The following is a 17,293-nucleotide window of genomic DNA, read 5'->3' on the forward strand; positions in this document are numbered from 1 at the left end:
AAATACTACAGAGCAATTTAAGGCAGCAGAGGAATACTAAGCCAAATTTAAATCGCGGGGGCAAATTACCACCAGTGGACACGAATGAGAATTGGACTTTGACCAAAACTTTATCTCTATATTTATAAAAAGAAATTGGGTGTTATTTTACAGGCAAAAATAAAGCTTTGCTTCTTTTTATGTCTCACCTGAAAGACTGAGAAAATATTTTCATGAGGCAAGAATTTATGGCCAGTGCTACTATTTAGACTGACATTTTAAAGCTATTTTAAACCCTTAGAAATCTTAGTTGCTAAAATTATACAAGCACAAAACACAGAGATTAAATGTCAATTTATATAATATTCTTGCTATGACAGTCACAGATAATTCATTATGACAGTCACAGATAATTCAATTAAATCTATACATGGCAGGGTGTATTGAAAACATTTTTCTGACCTGAAGGTATAGGCTCATTCTAATTCTGACTTCACTATAGTTCACTGTAAGGAAATTGTAGAATTTTATTATTCTTATATGGTCTCAAAATTCTCTAATAGAAAGGTACAAAATTCCTATGTACCATGAATTATTCAATACTATTATTGTAAGCCTCTGATTTAAGAGTTTTAACAGAAAATTATTTACAATAAAGAAGGTGCAGTTGAGGATGGACATAAATTATATCCCTTAAATAAAAACAATGTATGATAATACATCTCTGTATATGTGATTAAAGGCCTTTAAGGCAAATGTTTTCCATGATCCCTTATAGAAGCTTCTCTTACACAGAAAAAATAGAATGCCAATAGGTTTTACTTCTTTCCAAGTACTTTTTTGTTTTACTTCTGGATAGTAATACATTATAGTGAGAGCAAGGAAGTAGTAAGAGCCCTGGAAGGCACACTCTGGGGAGCAGGCATACAATATGTATTAAGCATCTATTGTGTCTGGTAATTTCGTATGTTATAAGAACCCTGAGGTATGAGTATTATGGTCCCCACTGGCAGATGAAGTTGCTGAAGTTTAGGGAAATTAAGAAACTTGCCCAAAGTCACATAACTAACTAGTAAAAGGAGATTCTAAGCTTCATACAAAAATATAGTATGTTTAGCTTTCTAAATAATCATAATTGCATCATCTTTCAGTTGTGTTTTACTGACTTTAGCCCCCTTTAAGAGAAGTCTTGAAAATAGATCTATATTATATATTTCCAGAAGGGGTATGCAGTATACAAAAGAATGTATAATTTTAATAAAACATAGAAAGGCTCATCCAGACATATAAAATATAAATTTGTGCAGTCGTCTGTAGAAATTTATTATCAAGGTGGGTTAGCCTTGCTCAATAATATGATACAGCAAAAATTCATCATCACTGAAAACTATTTAAATAATTAATGACATTGTAGACTATCAGAAGCCAAAACACTTCACAGTAAAGAGATCTAGGATTACTCTGGCATGCATTCCATTCAGTTTTATATACATGGTAGAATGACAGAGTGTAGAGTTTGGGTGCTTTAGATTCAGATCTGGATTCAAAACTTGGTGATAGGTGTAAGGGAGGTAAGAGACTCAGGTAGTTAAGTTTCTCTGACCCTCAATTTCTCAATCCACAAAATGAGGAAAATAAACAATATAAATTTATAGGGGTAAGATTAAATAACATTAAAAAGGCCTGACTGGCACAAAGTTGGTACACCATAAATCAATGGCACCTGTTACTGCTACAGCTTTTAAACGAACTGGGGATAAGACCTGCCCAAATATGCTCCATGGGGACTACTAGGCCTTCTTGGTAGTCTATGCCCCAGCGAAAGAACACCAGGAACACACTTACAGTAGGTGAAGTTGGTTTTACCTTTTGTTGCAGTGAACCAGAAAGCTCACCAAGGGGCACTGTGGGGTGTCTGAGTAGGAAGGTTTTAGAAAGAGCTTATTCTAGGATTTGGGATTCTGTTTTGTGATTTGGGGAGGCTCCAACGAAGGAGGGGTTCACTCTAGACTGGCTACTGCCACAAAGCAGGGGCAGTTCTACCAGGAGGACAGAGCAGAGTGAGGATAAAGCCACAACTGGAAAAGCAGCAGTAGTCACGTCAGCTAGGAGAAGGCAATGTTTGGCATTTTGTGGGTGGCACAGTGACCTTGTTTTCGTCTGTGCTTAGACAACGTTACAAAACGGTCTTGTTTTGTCTCATCTTATCATGGTCTCAGCATAACCTTGTTTACTGGTGTTCTGAGAAACTGTTTATGTTCTAACACTGAGGCCTGTGTCAGATCAGTTCCTGGACAGCAGGGGCTGCTTTTTCTCAGTATCTTTTCAAAGTATCTAGGAGACCAGATCCATTACATGTGCTTAATAAGCTTCCTGAATTAATAAAAACCTAAAATAATTAATTTAAAAGTAAGGTGTATGTTGTGAGTTTACAAAAATACTTAAACAACTACTTTTAATAAAGAAGCTTGCTTGGTTCACAATTCTTGTTTCAAAAGAAATGGCAGTATAAAAACAACCAATTTAATTTTAGTTTACAGATGGAAAGTCTAAGTGATTTTATTAAGATTAGTCTTGAGCCAAGAGCCAAAATACACTCTGGTCAGTTTACCTTCCTCTGTAAGATGTAATGCTAAACCTCATTAGCAAGTTCTCTCTCTTCCTCTGATTACTGTGCTCAGTGGACAAATTAGTCTCTTCATATTCTTCATCAATCTCCATGGCCATATAAACAAACCTGGTGCCTTTGTTTAATCACTGCTTAGCCAGACTTTAAATGACTGTCCCACAACCACGGTCTGCCTCAGTACCAGTATTTTACTTGAAGATATTGTAAATGAAAAGTGTAACAATCATTATCTCAAGTAACACAGAGCTTGTGAGGAAATAAGTAAGGCTTGGTATGGTGAGGACAGTGCTGAATTAAGAGTACAGAGAAAAGCACTCGTTCTAGCTGATGCTCCTGGGCTGTCTTAGGGCAAGCTTCTCATTCCTAGTCAATGGGAGAACACTTGGCCAGAGTTTCTCATAACTGGCATATCAATAGCAATAGTAAACAGTTAAAAAGGCTGAGCTCATCAATCCTGTAAGGAATCAAAGCAAATACCAGATGTTAAACTATCTGTTACTAAATGCCCTGATTAATACTTTAAGTATTTGAGGGGGAGAAAAATAGAAAAGTTCATTCCGAAGTTCTGGAGTCTCACAGAAGCAGATATACTGAAAAATCTGCTATTAAATAAAATCAAGACTTAGAATCACTTAATATCATAAAATATATAATAAATTAATGTGTGTGTATATATATATTTTTTACCTATGTATGTGTATATCTGTGTGTATAGACATTGTGAGAAATAAAAATATTTCCAAATATAAATGAAAATAAAGGATATTTATGATTTAAATATCTCAAGTGGTTTTTGTTAATTAAGTTGATGGCTATAAAGGCTTTCAAATTTTTATTAACAACTACAAAAAATCTCAAAAATTTAAAGTATGTTAGAAAAATAAAATAATAAAAAACACCTTTCTAGGACAAAAAGTACTAATACATTTCACCATAAGTTAAATCACATTGTTTATAATATATACTCCTATAATTTTATATGAACATGGACCATAATGTGATATTTTTATTACTTTGGATGCATCCAGTACTCCCAAAATTTACTTCCTCTGCACAACAGAAAAATATCAACAAACACCTCATAATGAGTTCTCATTCATTTTAAGAATATGACATATATAAGATGTAAGTTATATATGTCCAGTTTATCAACCTGAATAAGAGACAAAAAATCAGTGACTAAGTTGCAGCTTTTACATAACTGGTGGGCTAAAAATTTGTATTAGGCAGTCATGGCTTAATTACAGCACTGTCTAGATCATCTACAAAAAAACAGTGATAAAGAGATAAGGGGAGTTTAGCAGAGCATCCAGAAATACAAAGATGAAGAATGAAAATCCTAACTGGGATAGAAGCTGTTCTAGAGTTTATCCACCTCCTCAGTAAATACTCTTAAGAATATTTCATAAAAATATAAATCCAGTGAATATGACAAATTAAAAGATGTTAAGAGTCCTCTAGGTATGTCAGGGATCTCAGAGGGATGGCGTCTTATTGGGGAAATATTTAATGATTTCCTTTAGAGGACAATGATAATGACAAATTATCAAATTACGAAACTGAATACTTCCTTATTAAAGCATACATAAAAACCACATAACATGCACAGAGTGCTACTGAATTAGTCAACCTTTTCTAAATTATCCTCAAGTTAGATTAATAATGACATCTAGATTTTTTTCCTAAGAACTTAATTCAAGTGCAAATGAACTTCTCTATCACAATTTTAGGCCAACTCATTAAGCAATTTTGCAGTTAATTCTTGTTTCCTGCCCATTATTATTCTTCAAAGACAGAATTCAAATGTCAAGTCTTACCTGACCAGGTTCTGTTCCAGTAACACTCAAGTCTTGGATGGATCTACGTCTTGGCTGTCCGTTGCCTTTTAAAAAATAAAAAAAGTAAAATACCGAAATCTATTCAGACATACAATAAGGATGTAATTGCTAGAGTAGGAAGTTGGAATTTGTTGCTCCTTGAATCTATACAAAATGTTTGTGAGAAAAAAGAGTGAGTTTATTATTTAAAAAAAAAAAAAAAAATGTAAAAAGAAAAAGAAACAGCTACAGTGTTTTAACTCAAAAGTTGCCAGCCTACAACAAAATATGTCCTAATACAATAACCACTCCTACCACACGAGTAGCTGCTGAACTCTCTCCCACCATCTTCCGTCATGTATTTAAATAGATGAATGCTTGGGGGATGGGGCTGATGACGGCATCTATTTCAAGGGCCTTACGTTACAGCTTCTACAGCAAGACAGCTATCAGGTTGTAAGACACGACTGACTTTAACCAACAGCAGTACCTTTTTCATTTCAGGGCCTAAAGGGATGCTTAGGCTTTCAATTTATGAAACCCAGGCACACTTAGTTAAGCCTATCAGTCCTTGTCAGAATCAGGTAACTGACTGGCTATGAACAACTCTTTAATTTCTTACTGGAGACGAATGACTCCCATCTGTTCTCAAATATACAGCTTGTTTAAATGGGCGATTGTGTTAATCCTCCTTTAGGAACTTCCATGCTGTAATAACTTAAAAATCAGTTTATCAAAGAATTCTACAAATTTAAGTCTTCGCCAAAAGAGAATGAATTAAGCAATAGCTTTACTCAGCACTTTTATTTGGGAATAGGGATGTTCATACAGATCTTCTGTATGAGAGATCAGTTAAGAGTAACAGCTGACACAATACTCAAAATTCTTTTGACCCTGAAAGCTATATTATGTAATTCTCAACTAGTGGGAAGCCCCAGGAACATGCATTCTAACAGCTGTGTCCTGATTAGCAGGCAGATTTCATTCTTAACATTTCCATTCCCATAATCCTAAGTATCTTATTTTAAACCAATCAGCAATATAATTTAGCACCTTCATCCATGAGACCCCATTACCATTTTGCACATAAACTAAAAGGATCTTACGATAAAATAATATTTGATGCAATAATATGTGTAGTGAACACAAAAACTCAAATTTATAGACACCCTTGAAAGTGTAAGACATCACTCTGTTCCACTTTAAGCTATGTTTTGGAATTCTCTGTATAATCATAACTCAAAAATGCACCTCAAGTTTCATTTTATTCCAGTTCCAGCTTTGGATCACAAACTAACAGAATGACAAACTTTATTGAATCAGGCACACTAGGATACTTTTAGAAAACCTTTTAGCTAGTCCTGTTTCCGGAGGAAAAAAGGATCCCCATTACCATGACTAATAAACAATTTTAGGCACATTTCATTCAACACAATCATTCTAAAATTAGCTTACATGAGATAGGTTTGTAAAAGTGTCTGGAATTCTCTTTTCAGATAAGCAACATTTGTGAATCTGGGGAACCACCCAGCACATGTGTCTAAAAGTCATTACATCACCACTGCAATAACAACAAAAACAAACTCAAATCTAGGTGGGGGTAAGAAGCAAGGGAAGTGAAAAATTTTAAGGAAATAGGGTAAAGAAGAGCTGACAGTTAACAAATGCCATAAAATGAAAAATCTTTAAGCTATAGCATGAGTCAAAGCAAGCAATATTAAGCAATGCATTTTAATTAGTATAACCATAGCAGAAACCATCTGGCAAATAGTTCAGACAAAGCAAAAAAGGATTGCAATCAACAAATACTTGTTGCTCCAATATTAAGTTTTAGGTCATAATTTAGAAATATGAATGTAAAAAAATCAAATCCCTTTTACTAAAACTGAAAATTACTGGGTGTGTTCTTAGTAAATTTGGAATTTTTTTGCAACTAAATACTAATTTAGAAATTCATTTACATTGTAGTTTTTTCATGGTTCCTTGATATGTGCATACCTATGTTACACATGGTAGTATAAAAGGGGAAAAAAGGTAGAAAAGAGGGGCAAGATTCCTAATCAAGGAATCTGAAACCTGAAAATGATGTGCTTAGTATTCTATTCCGTAATGAATTCTGAAACTTTTCATGTCTTATGACAGAGAACAAATAATATTCTTTAAAATAATTTTTCTAAGTAAGAGCAACAAAAGGAATAAACTACATCCTTAGGACACCCTACTCAGCACTCCTCAAAAAGAAAGGGTGGTTGTAATAGTAGCTTATATAGGTCAATTTAGTTGTACAACTGATTTCCTGAGCTGGTATTTGAAAGATATCAGAGCCCCTCCAGAGACTGCTTGCTGGCTTAGGTCTCAAGTCAGTCACTCCTGTGGTTTTTCTTATTGGTTTAAGTAAGCTCAGTTTTCCTTAACTTAACTATTCTGATTTTTCTGTTTTCAAACTTCCTGAAGATTCTCTTCACGTAAAAATGAACACATTTTCTTGGAGATATCTCTTAACAAAAACGTTAAAAATTCTGAGATCCATAAGTTTTGAATATTAAACATTGTGGAACAATGTGCTCTCCATGTGTAAAATATATAAGATTTAAAAAATTTGCATAGCACTTTACTCTGCAGTATTATATTACTGCTTCGTGGTAAACTGGATATGTAATTTAAAAATATATGTTCTTATTTAGGCTGCAAATTTACAAATTTCATATTCCTTTACTAATACTTCTTTAGAGCCAGGGCCATTGTAGAAGAGGTATAAAAAATTGTGTAGTTTGATCCATAGGAAGTCCTGATGTATTAAAGGTCCATTATTAGTAGACCCAAGAGACTACTAAATGGATGAATATTGTTGTTAGCCATAGGTTGTTTGTTCTTCCTCATGAATGGCATAGTATATAACAGTGTTGAAGATCAAACAAAAAACAAGATATGAATTTGCTTATCTATGACTAGGTTAGGCAGTGTAGCTACTATAAAGATGTAGTTTTAAAAAAAATTCTTTTGAACAGTGTATATTTAAAAAATTTTTAAACTTAAAAATGCCAGAAGCAACAAACACTTCAAAAAAGATACATTTGTACATTGTTAGTAAGTACACATAAAATTTTTTGTGATGCTTAAAAGAATGCTCTTATTTAAAAAAACAGTTCATTCTAAATACATCACACTCAGTATACTGCACTTTGCCAAAGGAAAGTGTTATTGAAACTACTTATTTGTAACAGATAAAATTTAAAAATATAGCTCTATTTTAAAAAATGCTTACAACTGGGACACATCAAAGAAATATCTGATATTAGCACAGAACTTGTAGGAAACTGACTTTGAGGAAAAAAATTCTGGAAGGTATTAATAAATGTGGAGAATAAATCTCCTCCTCTTTTATAATTAATATATCCATGTAAGATATTAGATATATTCTCAAAGCATAGGTTATATTTGTATCTTTAATTTTAAAATACAACCTAAGAACAAATTAACGTTTGACTTTTATGTCCAATTGTTTCAGTTTTAGTGCTTGCCTTCTTTTACTAAAAGTAAAACTGATTAATGTTGGATATTTGGAGTAAGAATATTTAATGAAATGTATTACTGAATACTATTTCCATTTGAACAGCATTGTTGCTCGGACAATTGCAGAATTAAGGTTTTCTGACTCTGTAAGGACCCAATGTTGTAAAAGAGGGTCTCCTGGTTGAAGAGCTCTCTTTAACGCAAACTATTACTCTTCTCTTCTCTTACTCAAACCAAAGAGGTTGGGATCCTGGATGTGTGACTCTGGGAAAAACACTCAACATCATCAGATCTAAGTTCTTCATCTGTAAAATAACTATATGTAATTTTACCTGATATTCCTCCTTGTAAGTCAGTTATGAAGGTCAATTAATTTGATGTACTTTAAACTACTTTATAGGACACACAGAGCATCCATCTAACCAAGGTTTCTTAGCACTGGCACTGTTGACATTTTAGGCTGGACAATTGGCTGTGGGAGGCTGTCCCGTACAGTGTAGGATGTTTAGCAGCATCCCTGGCTTCTGCCTACTATATGCCAATTGTGACAACCCAAAATGTTTCCAGACATTGCCAAATGTGCCCTGGGGGGCAAATTCATTCAGATTAAGAACTAATGAAACTATTATTTTCTCCTCTCTCCCTCAACTTGTACAGTATTGGCTGTATTGCCCACTGTGTGTGTGTGTGTGTGTGTGTGTTTGTTCTTAATGCTTACCTGAAGATTATACTACCATTTGTCTAAATTTTCCTGATTCCTTGAAACATTTAATATAATCACAGTTCAGAAGTATGTGCATTAAAATGTTGCTACTTTGGTTAGAATATTATTCCCTTAAACAGTACCTTTAAGCATGAAGTAAAATGATTTCAAGTTCTTGTTAATTTTGAAAGCAACCCATGACTCAATAAATAAAATTACAATGTAAGAAATAGGCTAACTCTCTTCTCTGAACAGCAATAATGATGATGGAAAACAAACTACTTTGATAACCAGAAAAAAAAGTAATTACTCTAATATAAAATGGTTTTGATACACAAAATGCCTCGTAGGAATTAATTTATATTTTATATATATTTATAATTTATATAGATTCTATTTGTATACTAGTTCCTGGCCACTGGACCTAAACAATAGTTTGTTCATTTAACAGGCACATAATTATTAAACATTATGTGTGAGGCATTGACCAAACAGTACTGGTACAATCATTACTAAATAACAAAGTCATTGTCTCTATCCTCAGTTGTCAGTTTCCTAAAGGCGAAAACAACTACTAGGTATTAAATTATAAAACAATAGTACGCTAAAAGCACAATCACAGGCAAAGTACCAGGGTGCTGGAGAATTCACCCAAAGCAGACCCATGAGTGTGTGTGGGGAAAACTGTATATTTTCTTATAAAAATTTGGAGGGAAGAGGTAAAGGGAAACCTAAAGCAGAGGGATAAAAAAATAATTTGGATAACACATATTAACCAATATTGAAGGTCACACATGCTATTTAAGTTTCTATCAAAAATGGCGATTCAGATTCATCTATGAAATCATCACCATAAGAAATAAAAGTAATTTACCAATTTGAGACACTGAAGTGCCATGTGTGAATTAGGTATAAAAACAAGTAATTTGCAAGAAGATTCTCCTGACAATACACAAGAATCAGAACTGACCACAATTCTCTGGCAAGATACCATGCAAAACAGCAAATCTCATTTAATTTGACTTTGCTTCTGTTTTCTAAGTTAAGGCAAATGGTATTTAGCAACTCTCTTCTCTCAACTCCATATTTCACTTGCTACCAACAGAAAGAGGCTGGGATAGGAAGCCTGGAGGGAGGCCCAAAAGTAGTAACTAAGAAAGACAAGGAGCCAAGGACAACAAACACTTTTAAATAGTTGTTTCCTCTTTCTGCTGGGTGCAAAAAAGGTCTGGGTTCAGTTATCTACTCACCTAAGAGCTGAGAGGAAGGCGGTAAAGTCTGGGCCGGCACTGTCCCTCCTGTGAAAAGGTTACTTTCCTTCTATTTATCCTCATTTTTGGGTATCTGAGGTATCCTGTCAAGCCCACTTCAGTGTAGATAAATGTATACAGTTTTCAATCTGTCTCCCTAATTACTGCATGCAAGGTATCTATTTTCATGTCCTATAAAAATTGGAGCAAGAAGCATTTTGTAAGTACCAGGGATCATTACTCCAGTTCCACAGTTATTGGACCAACTCGGGTGGTCTATGATACCTGATATGACGATCTCAGGGACATCCAGAATGTTGCCAAATGAAGCAGTTTTACGATGGCCCCGTTTAGGCTTGGAACAGGCTGCAAAAACACATATATACAGTATACATGCAAACAATCACAAATAGTAACACACAAAACAATAAATTACAAAAACAGAATAGTTTTCAAATAGTTATGTTAATAACACTTCGTGCAGAAAGGCATGCAGAACTATCTGACTTTTCATCCATGCTCAGAAAAGGCGTGATTAAGGAGCAAACAACTACCAATACAATATGTTTCACACACTGGCTTTAATTAGCAGAAGAAAAACAAAAACAAAACAAAAATGGACAGAGAGAAACAAAGCTGCAGGGTAATGAGGAAGCTAAATTCAAACATGTTTATAGAAACAGGGTAATGAGGAAGCTAAATTCAAACATGTTTATAGAAACAATCTACCTAATTGAAACCACTGATATGCGATGGAGGGGCTAGGATGAAAGTGGGAAGGAAGAGAGGAGTTAAAAGAAATAAGCTGCCATATTTGTTTTAATTACAAAAATACAGGAATATAGTTCAAGTTAGGTGTTTCTTGAAATGTGCTATTGATTAAATGATAACTGAGTCAAAGTATAAAATACATATGCTTTTATAATTATAAATATTTACATATACTTCTAGTAAACTGAATTATTTATTATAGTTTCCAAAATTTAGGGTACATTCCTGCTAAACATGATTAGTGTTGAAAAGCTGGAGAAAATGAACTTTTCAAAGTAAGGTAATTCATTAAAAAAAATCTGAATTGTGTAGAATTCAATGGCTGTTCAATAGCACCTGTTAAGGTTGAAAAAGGATAGGGTAATTTAAATGTATGTGGTTATCTTTAACCTAGTGAAGTATCATTTCTTTTCAAGAATAATTATAAACCAGTACCTGACTAGAAAATTGACCCTAGCAGATATAAAGTTATTACAGCACTACTCCCTGTTTTAAGGTAGCAATCACTATTTGGTAGGTTTACCTTGAATGATATCCCTGAGGTGGAAAAGATTCCCCAAAATGTGAGAGCATATCTCTATTCATCTGACACTATAGTGAGACTCCGTCCCTCCACAGAAACACTTGTAACTCATAGAGACCAGGAGAGCTTGTCAGTGGCTGGTGACCTCCAATCAACTTGATCCTTTCTGAAGACCCATGTGTGTGGCAGAGACTGCTAGTGCCCAACCAATCACAATTTTTCTTAGCAACAGAGCCCTCACTTTACTAAGGACAGCAATGTTCCCACATAAAAGATCACAGGTCCTTCTTTTCCTTGAAGCCATATGTAGCCATCTGACCCTACTGCTATGGCCAATAACACATATGTAGAAGTTGTTCTGGGAAACTTCTGGAAAAGCTCCATGACGAGCTGGGGGATGTGCCCTTTGGCCTTCTCCTAATTTTTCCTTCCTGCTGTCTGGACTGTGTGGATGTGATGACTGGAATTGGAACAACCACCTGGAGTACAGAGTACCCTTGAAGATGGAAGCCACACAATAGGGATTGTGGTACAGAGGGACCAAAGGAGTTGCCTAATGATCATGAGCTTACCTCGAGATTTAAGTGTCAACAATAAAAGTTTATGTGTTGGACACTGTTATTTTGGATATTCTGTTATATCAACCTGATTCTATTGCTAACTAATAAAATCAGCGATCGTGACTAGTTGAAGACAAGTGTAGTATAATGGTCCTCTGCACAACTTTTATCTGAAAAGAGCTCCACACAAAATGAGAATATTCAATTTAGAAAAAAAACAAATAAATGACAAAAGACCTAAAAAACAAAAACAACAAAAACCTGGTTAGCTAATTTAAAAAATATATATGCTAATATACATGTACACACATATGTAGTTAAAAGACTAGAGGTAAATACATAAAAATGTTGTGTTTATCTCCGAGTGGGACAACTATGAAAGATTAAATTTTTGGTTTATATTTCCATTTTTCACAACAGAAATGTATTTAGTTTTATAATGAGCTTCCCTCCACCCTGCAGGAATCGGAAAGAAAGCAAATTAAACTAGCAGTACTAAAATGAAACCTGGTTAGAAAAGAATGTTAAATGTTCACTCAGGTAACAACATATATAATTTCTTTGTGTGACCAGTCCTTCCATAATTAATCATTTTAAGAACTGACAAAATAGAATTTAAATGTTAACTTTTTCAAGATCCAATAAAATTAACATGATCTTTACTTTTACAATTAACCACAACCAACTTAGCTATCTTTGCCACTAGCAGGAAAAAGGAGCAGACAGTAAGGCCAAATCATATGTGGATCTGGAGCACATGTTTTTGCTAATTTCAAAACAAAATATTTGCTATTATTTGAGTTCAGCACAAAATTCTAATAGAATCACTCAAAATATTCCAGCCCTGGCCTGTGTGGTCCAGTTGGCTGGAGAATCATCCCATGCACCAGCAAGTTGCTGGTCTGATTTCCCGTAAGGGGACATACCTGGGTTTCGGGTTTGATCCCCAGTCGGGGCGCATGCAGGAGGCAACACAGGTTGGGTTTTTTTTTTCTCTCTCCCTCTCTCTTAAAAAAAAAAAAAATATATGTGTGTGTGTGTGTGTGTGTGTGTATGCGCGTGTGTACATACACACACATGCACACACACACACATATAAAACTTCCAAAACATTCTGGTTGTGGTAAAATTTCAATTTCTCATTTAGATTTTCTGTTCATGTTTACACTGAAATACATTTGATAAAATCTGTAATTAGTAAGGTATATTTTATGATCCAAATAATTTTATAAGCCATTTGGACTTTGAGATATATGTATAAATTATTGCTATAAGCTTAGAAAGTATACTGTAAGCCTACTTCCTGCTTTAAAAAATTTTAAACCCCCCTGATATTCCCACTACTGAAACAATTGAAACTATCATTTTCACGCCTCTTCAGACTTTTATTTACTTTTTACCTGTGGTTGCAGAAATCCTGGCTTCTATTTCAGACATGTCAGCACTCATCCTCTTGCCCTCGGAAGTTGGGGGCAAGCTCTCTACACTGCTCCCACGGGACGCTCCCAAGCTTAAACGGCCAGATTCACTCTGTTAAAATTACAGGTCAATTTGAATTACTGAAACTCTTTAGATTTAAAATCCTAGACATCCTAGAAGGAAGAAAAATAACAACTAGAAATCTTATGGGTTCTGTTCTGCTTATGAAAGAAAAAGGAAGTTTTCAGGGAGAGGGAGCTAAAGGGCTTAGGGAGAACAAGCAGCAATACTGGCCTTTAGAAAAGGGTGGTCACTGGAGTTTGGAGTTAATGTCCCAATTGTTAGTTAACCTAAATGCCTCAGGCAAGATAAATACAATCACACCTTAAAATATTTTTAAACCAATAATAGTAAAATTATAATAAATCTGAAAAACATGAAATGATAGATTTAGGCCAATTCCTTTAACTGGGTAGTACAGACAAGAAATAGCCATTTTAATATTTTAAACAGCAACCATTAAAGTTAGAAATCACCATGGGGAGGGAGCTGCACAGTTGGCAAAGGCAGCAATCATCAGAAGGGAAAACAACTTGGTAATTGGATATTCTCATTATGTCTCTCTCTTAAGTGTATCTGTTTCAGCAACAAGATTCAAAATTTGTATAATGGAAGATGGCAAATCATTTCAGTTGGTATAACATTATGACTACTAGTAAGGTTACCATATGATTTTACTTTTAGTAACAAGACAAACCTGTTGCTTTGCCTGATTTTTCAGTAATTTTGATTCTAAGCGCTTAATAGTATCGTTTGTGGAAGGAACTTGCTCCATATTAGTGTCGCTTTTATTACTGGTATTTGTAGAAGCGATGTCCATGAATGAGCCTAGGAAAGCCAAAACATTTATGATTAGAGGTTAGGAATAATACACATGCTTCATTCAATATGTAACATAAATTCTTTTCTACACTAGCAAGACATAAACAGAAATAAACACGACTTTCCAAGCTAATGAAGACAGCCCCCAAAACCTAATTTTAAATGAAATTTAAGATAGCACAAAAAGGGAACCAAAATGCCTAAATAGTCTTCTCACGGTCAGAGATGACTTTACAGTTGTTAGCCTGAGCTAGTAGAATGAAGTGGCTACTAATCAAGATGGGGAAGCTCATCCTAGGAGTTTGAAGGAAGTGCCAGGAGCCTCATTTGTTAAATAAGTTTGTGTTCCTATTAGATATCAAACAAATAGTTGGATGAGTGCAGAGTTAAGGTCTGGGATGGAGCGAAACATCAGCAAATAGATAGTATAGAAAGCCAAGATATTAAATGAGATTACCAAGGAAATGAGAGTAGACAGATAAGTGAAGAGGCCAAATTACTGAGTCCTGGGCACTCCCAACATTTATAGGCTGGGAAGATAAGAAACAATCAGCATAGGAAACCATCAGAATAGTGGCCAGACACATAAGACAATCTTGGCTAGTATGGTATCCTGGACACCAACTGAAGAAATTCCTATAAGAAGAAGAGTGTAATGAACAGTATCAAGTGCTACTGATAGTCAAAGAGGGAAGCACTGCTAGAATGGGATTTAATACACAAGTTCACAGGCTTGCCTTTGGCTAGAAGCAGACAGTTCAGCCATAGTAACAGAAGAGAATGCAGAGCAGATGGGCACAGATACAGGTAGATTGGCAGATGTAGTGAAGGAGCTTATGGAAACAATCTTCTGATTACTCCAAATTATTCAGAGAAATAGAAAACTAGGTCAGCTGAGTGAGGAGTGAGGAGGAAGTGTGTAAGTTTGAGGACAGGGGTTAATATATAAAATTAAATCATCTAGGAGAGAGGAGATGGACTAAAACAACTGTCCAGCACTACTAAATAGGCATTTGAGGATAGTAAATGTGTCATCTCCAGCCACATTCAGCTGCACTGATACAGACAAGGAGTAAGCTGGGAGTCAGATTTAACCAGACTTGGGGTTTAGCCAAGCAAGTTTGAGACAAGGGATAGAAGGCTGAGAATTATCCCCAGTAGGATTATAATAACTGCCTGGAATTAAGTGGAAGAAAAAAGGAAGAGCCTAAGAGGACTGAAGGTCAGTGAAAAGGTGAAAGGACCGAAGGGTTGAAGGTCACAGTATAAAAAGAGGGAGAGGGTTTGAAGGCAGTAAAAGAAGCAAAAACCAGAATTTTAGAGTTCACTTTAAAATTCAGAGCAATTCAAAAGATTCAGTAAAACTGGAATGAAATTTTAAAAGCTTAAAATAAATATAATTATTTTTGAGGTGGGAGAAATAGATAGTAAAAATATTTGTCAATAAAAATATTAAATACAGGATCAATACATGTATATATACACATACACCTTTTAATTTTAATTAATATGTCATAATGTATTCCCAAATATATATTAAGTACAATTGTTCTAAGTTAGAGTATTATTTCTACTATCTTTTTTGATGACCATAAACTACGAAGCCCACTACTACTTCCTATTTAGAAAACTGAGGAACTCTGAACTAAAATTGTAGAAGAATCCTGTAGACTCTTCTATAAAGAGCAAAAAAGTAGGGTGTTCATGACGAACTATGTTGTTATATATATTTACAATACTTACTAATACTATTTCATCTAGCAGTATCTATATAAAAACTATTTTTCAAAGAAAGAATGACATTCACAGCAATGCAACATCCAATCTTTTTATATATAACTAAGTAAGAATTCCAAGACTTGGAAGCACGTCTTCAGTAACTCTTTAATCTTGGACCTTAATGAAGAATGATGCACCTGGAAACTCAAACTGCAGTCAATCGTACGAAATGAAGAAATTAAATTGCAAATGGGGACATCGTTCATTGCTTCTTGATTATAATTTCATGGTAAAGACACAAAAAATTAGGTTATTACTCTTCCAAACTATCTATTTACCTGTACTGGTGGCAGAGTTGCTCTGTCCTTCATCTGAATACTGACAAGGGTATTGTAACGGCTCATCTGCTCCTGGAAAGTACTATATATAAAAAAAGTAAATCCAATTTAAAATTTCTTTAATACAAATTAAATCCTGTAAAATTAACTTGAAGAGTACACCTGAATTATTTTGCTGTCATGGGATTTGAATTCAGCAAAGATGCTGCTTTGTTTTCCCTAAGGAACAGACCAAATTATTTAAGTTTTTGATTTTATAAAGATGACAATAACGTGCTCCTTTTCTGTATTTCAATTGTGATCAACACCACGTACTATATATACCTAAGTAGTATTTTACACAGAGACCAGCGTCTTGAAGAAAATAGCAAATATTTCTCCAAGGGATCATGTGAAGTACAATAGTATCATTCCTCATAATTATATGAAACATATCTATGTTCTCATAGTCGTGAGGTAAACTTCCACATTGTTGAAATAACTGTTAGTCTGACAACTGAGACTGATGTGTCATAGGATGATTGTTAGGATCAATATTTTAAATAAAAAGAACAGATTATGGATATCCCTTTATGAATTGGATATATAATATTAGAAATATTTACTGCACAAAAATTAGAATTTAGGAACAGATTTCTTTTAAAATTAAACAAAGCATATATTAAGCACAATTACAATTTGACCAATTTATATACCCTAATGTTTTAAGGTATCTGACTACAGAGACTAAGATGGTTTCTAATGAACACATCTTTAGGGCCCAGAACTCACTCTCTATATATAGCTGGTACCCAAATATGATGGTAAGTTTTAATCAGAATAGTTCAAGCTGATTTACCTAAATTATTTTCAAGAGAATGAACAAATTAAATCTTTGGCCATTTAGGAAATCACTTAGCTATATTTAAGAAAATTGAAAGATTCTTCTGCTGAGGAAATTGTGCTGAAATTCAGGTACTTTCACAGTATGTTAACTTTTAAAAGTCAGGGTACAACTTGATAGATTTTGCTAGTGCACCAAAAACAAGAGGCCTAAAATTATTCAAATAATTCTAAAAGTGTCTGATGTATAGACTAGGAAATTTTGATAATCACTTAAAAGGCTTGTTCTAAATTGAAAAATCCTATAAATTCTAGAAGAGAGTTTAACTTTTTATTGGCAAATGAAAAAACAAAAGGTAAAAAAAAAA

At 34.2% G+C, this 17,293-nt stretch overlaps 1 protein-coding gene across 2 annotated transcripts in view; it reads right to left on the reverse strand.

The window, feature by feature from the left end:
• MAP3K7 (mitogen-activated protein kinase kinase kinase 7) overlaps positions 1-17,293 on the reverse strand; it is a 59,083-nt gene that overhangs the window by 16,030 nt on the left and 25,760 nt on the right. Inside the window, exons 9-13 of one of the 2 annotated variants that reach the window (XM_081141595.1) lie at positions 16,104-16,185; positions 13,922-14,052; positions 13,146-13,275; positions 10,177-10,257; positions 4,426-4,490 (exon numbers count right to left, since the gene is read on the reverse strand). In XM_081141595.1, coding sequence (XP_080997721.1) covers positions 4,426-4,490; positions 10,177-10,257; positions 13,146-13,275; positions 13,922-14,052; positions 16,104-16,185 — 489 coding nt within the window. The remainder of the gene's footprint in view (positions 1-4,425; positions 4,491-10,176; positions 10,258-13,145; positions 13,276-13,921; positions 14,053-16,103; positions 16,186-17,293) is intronic. The other variant, XM_081141596.1, reaches the window with a different exon arrangement.

The sequence above is a fragment of the Miniopterus schreibersii genome, assembly GCF_964146895.1.
Source record: "Miniopterus schreibersii genome assembly, chromosome: 6".
Lineage (NCBI taxonomy): Eukaryota > Metazoa > Chordata > Mammalia > Chiroptera > Miniopteridae > Miniopterus > Miniopterus schreibersii.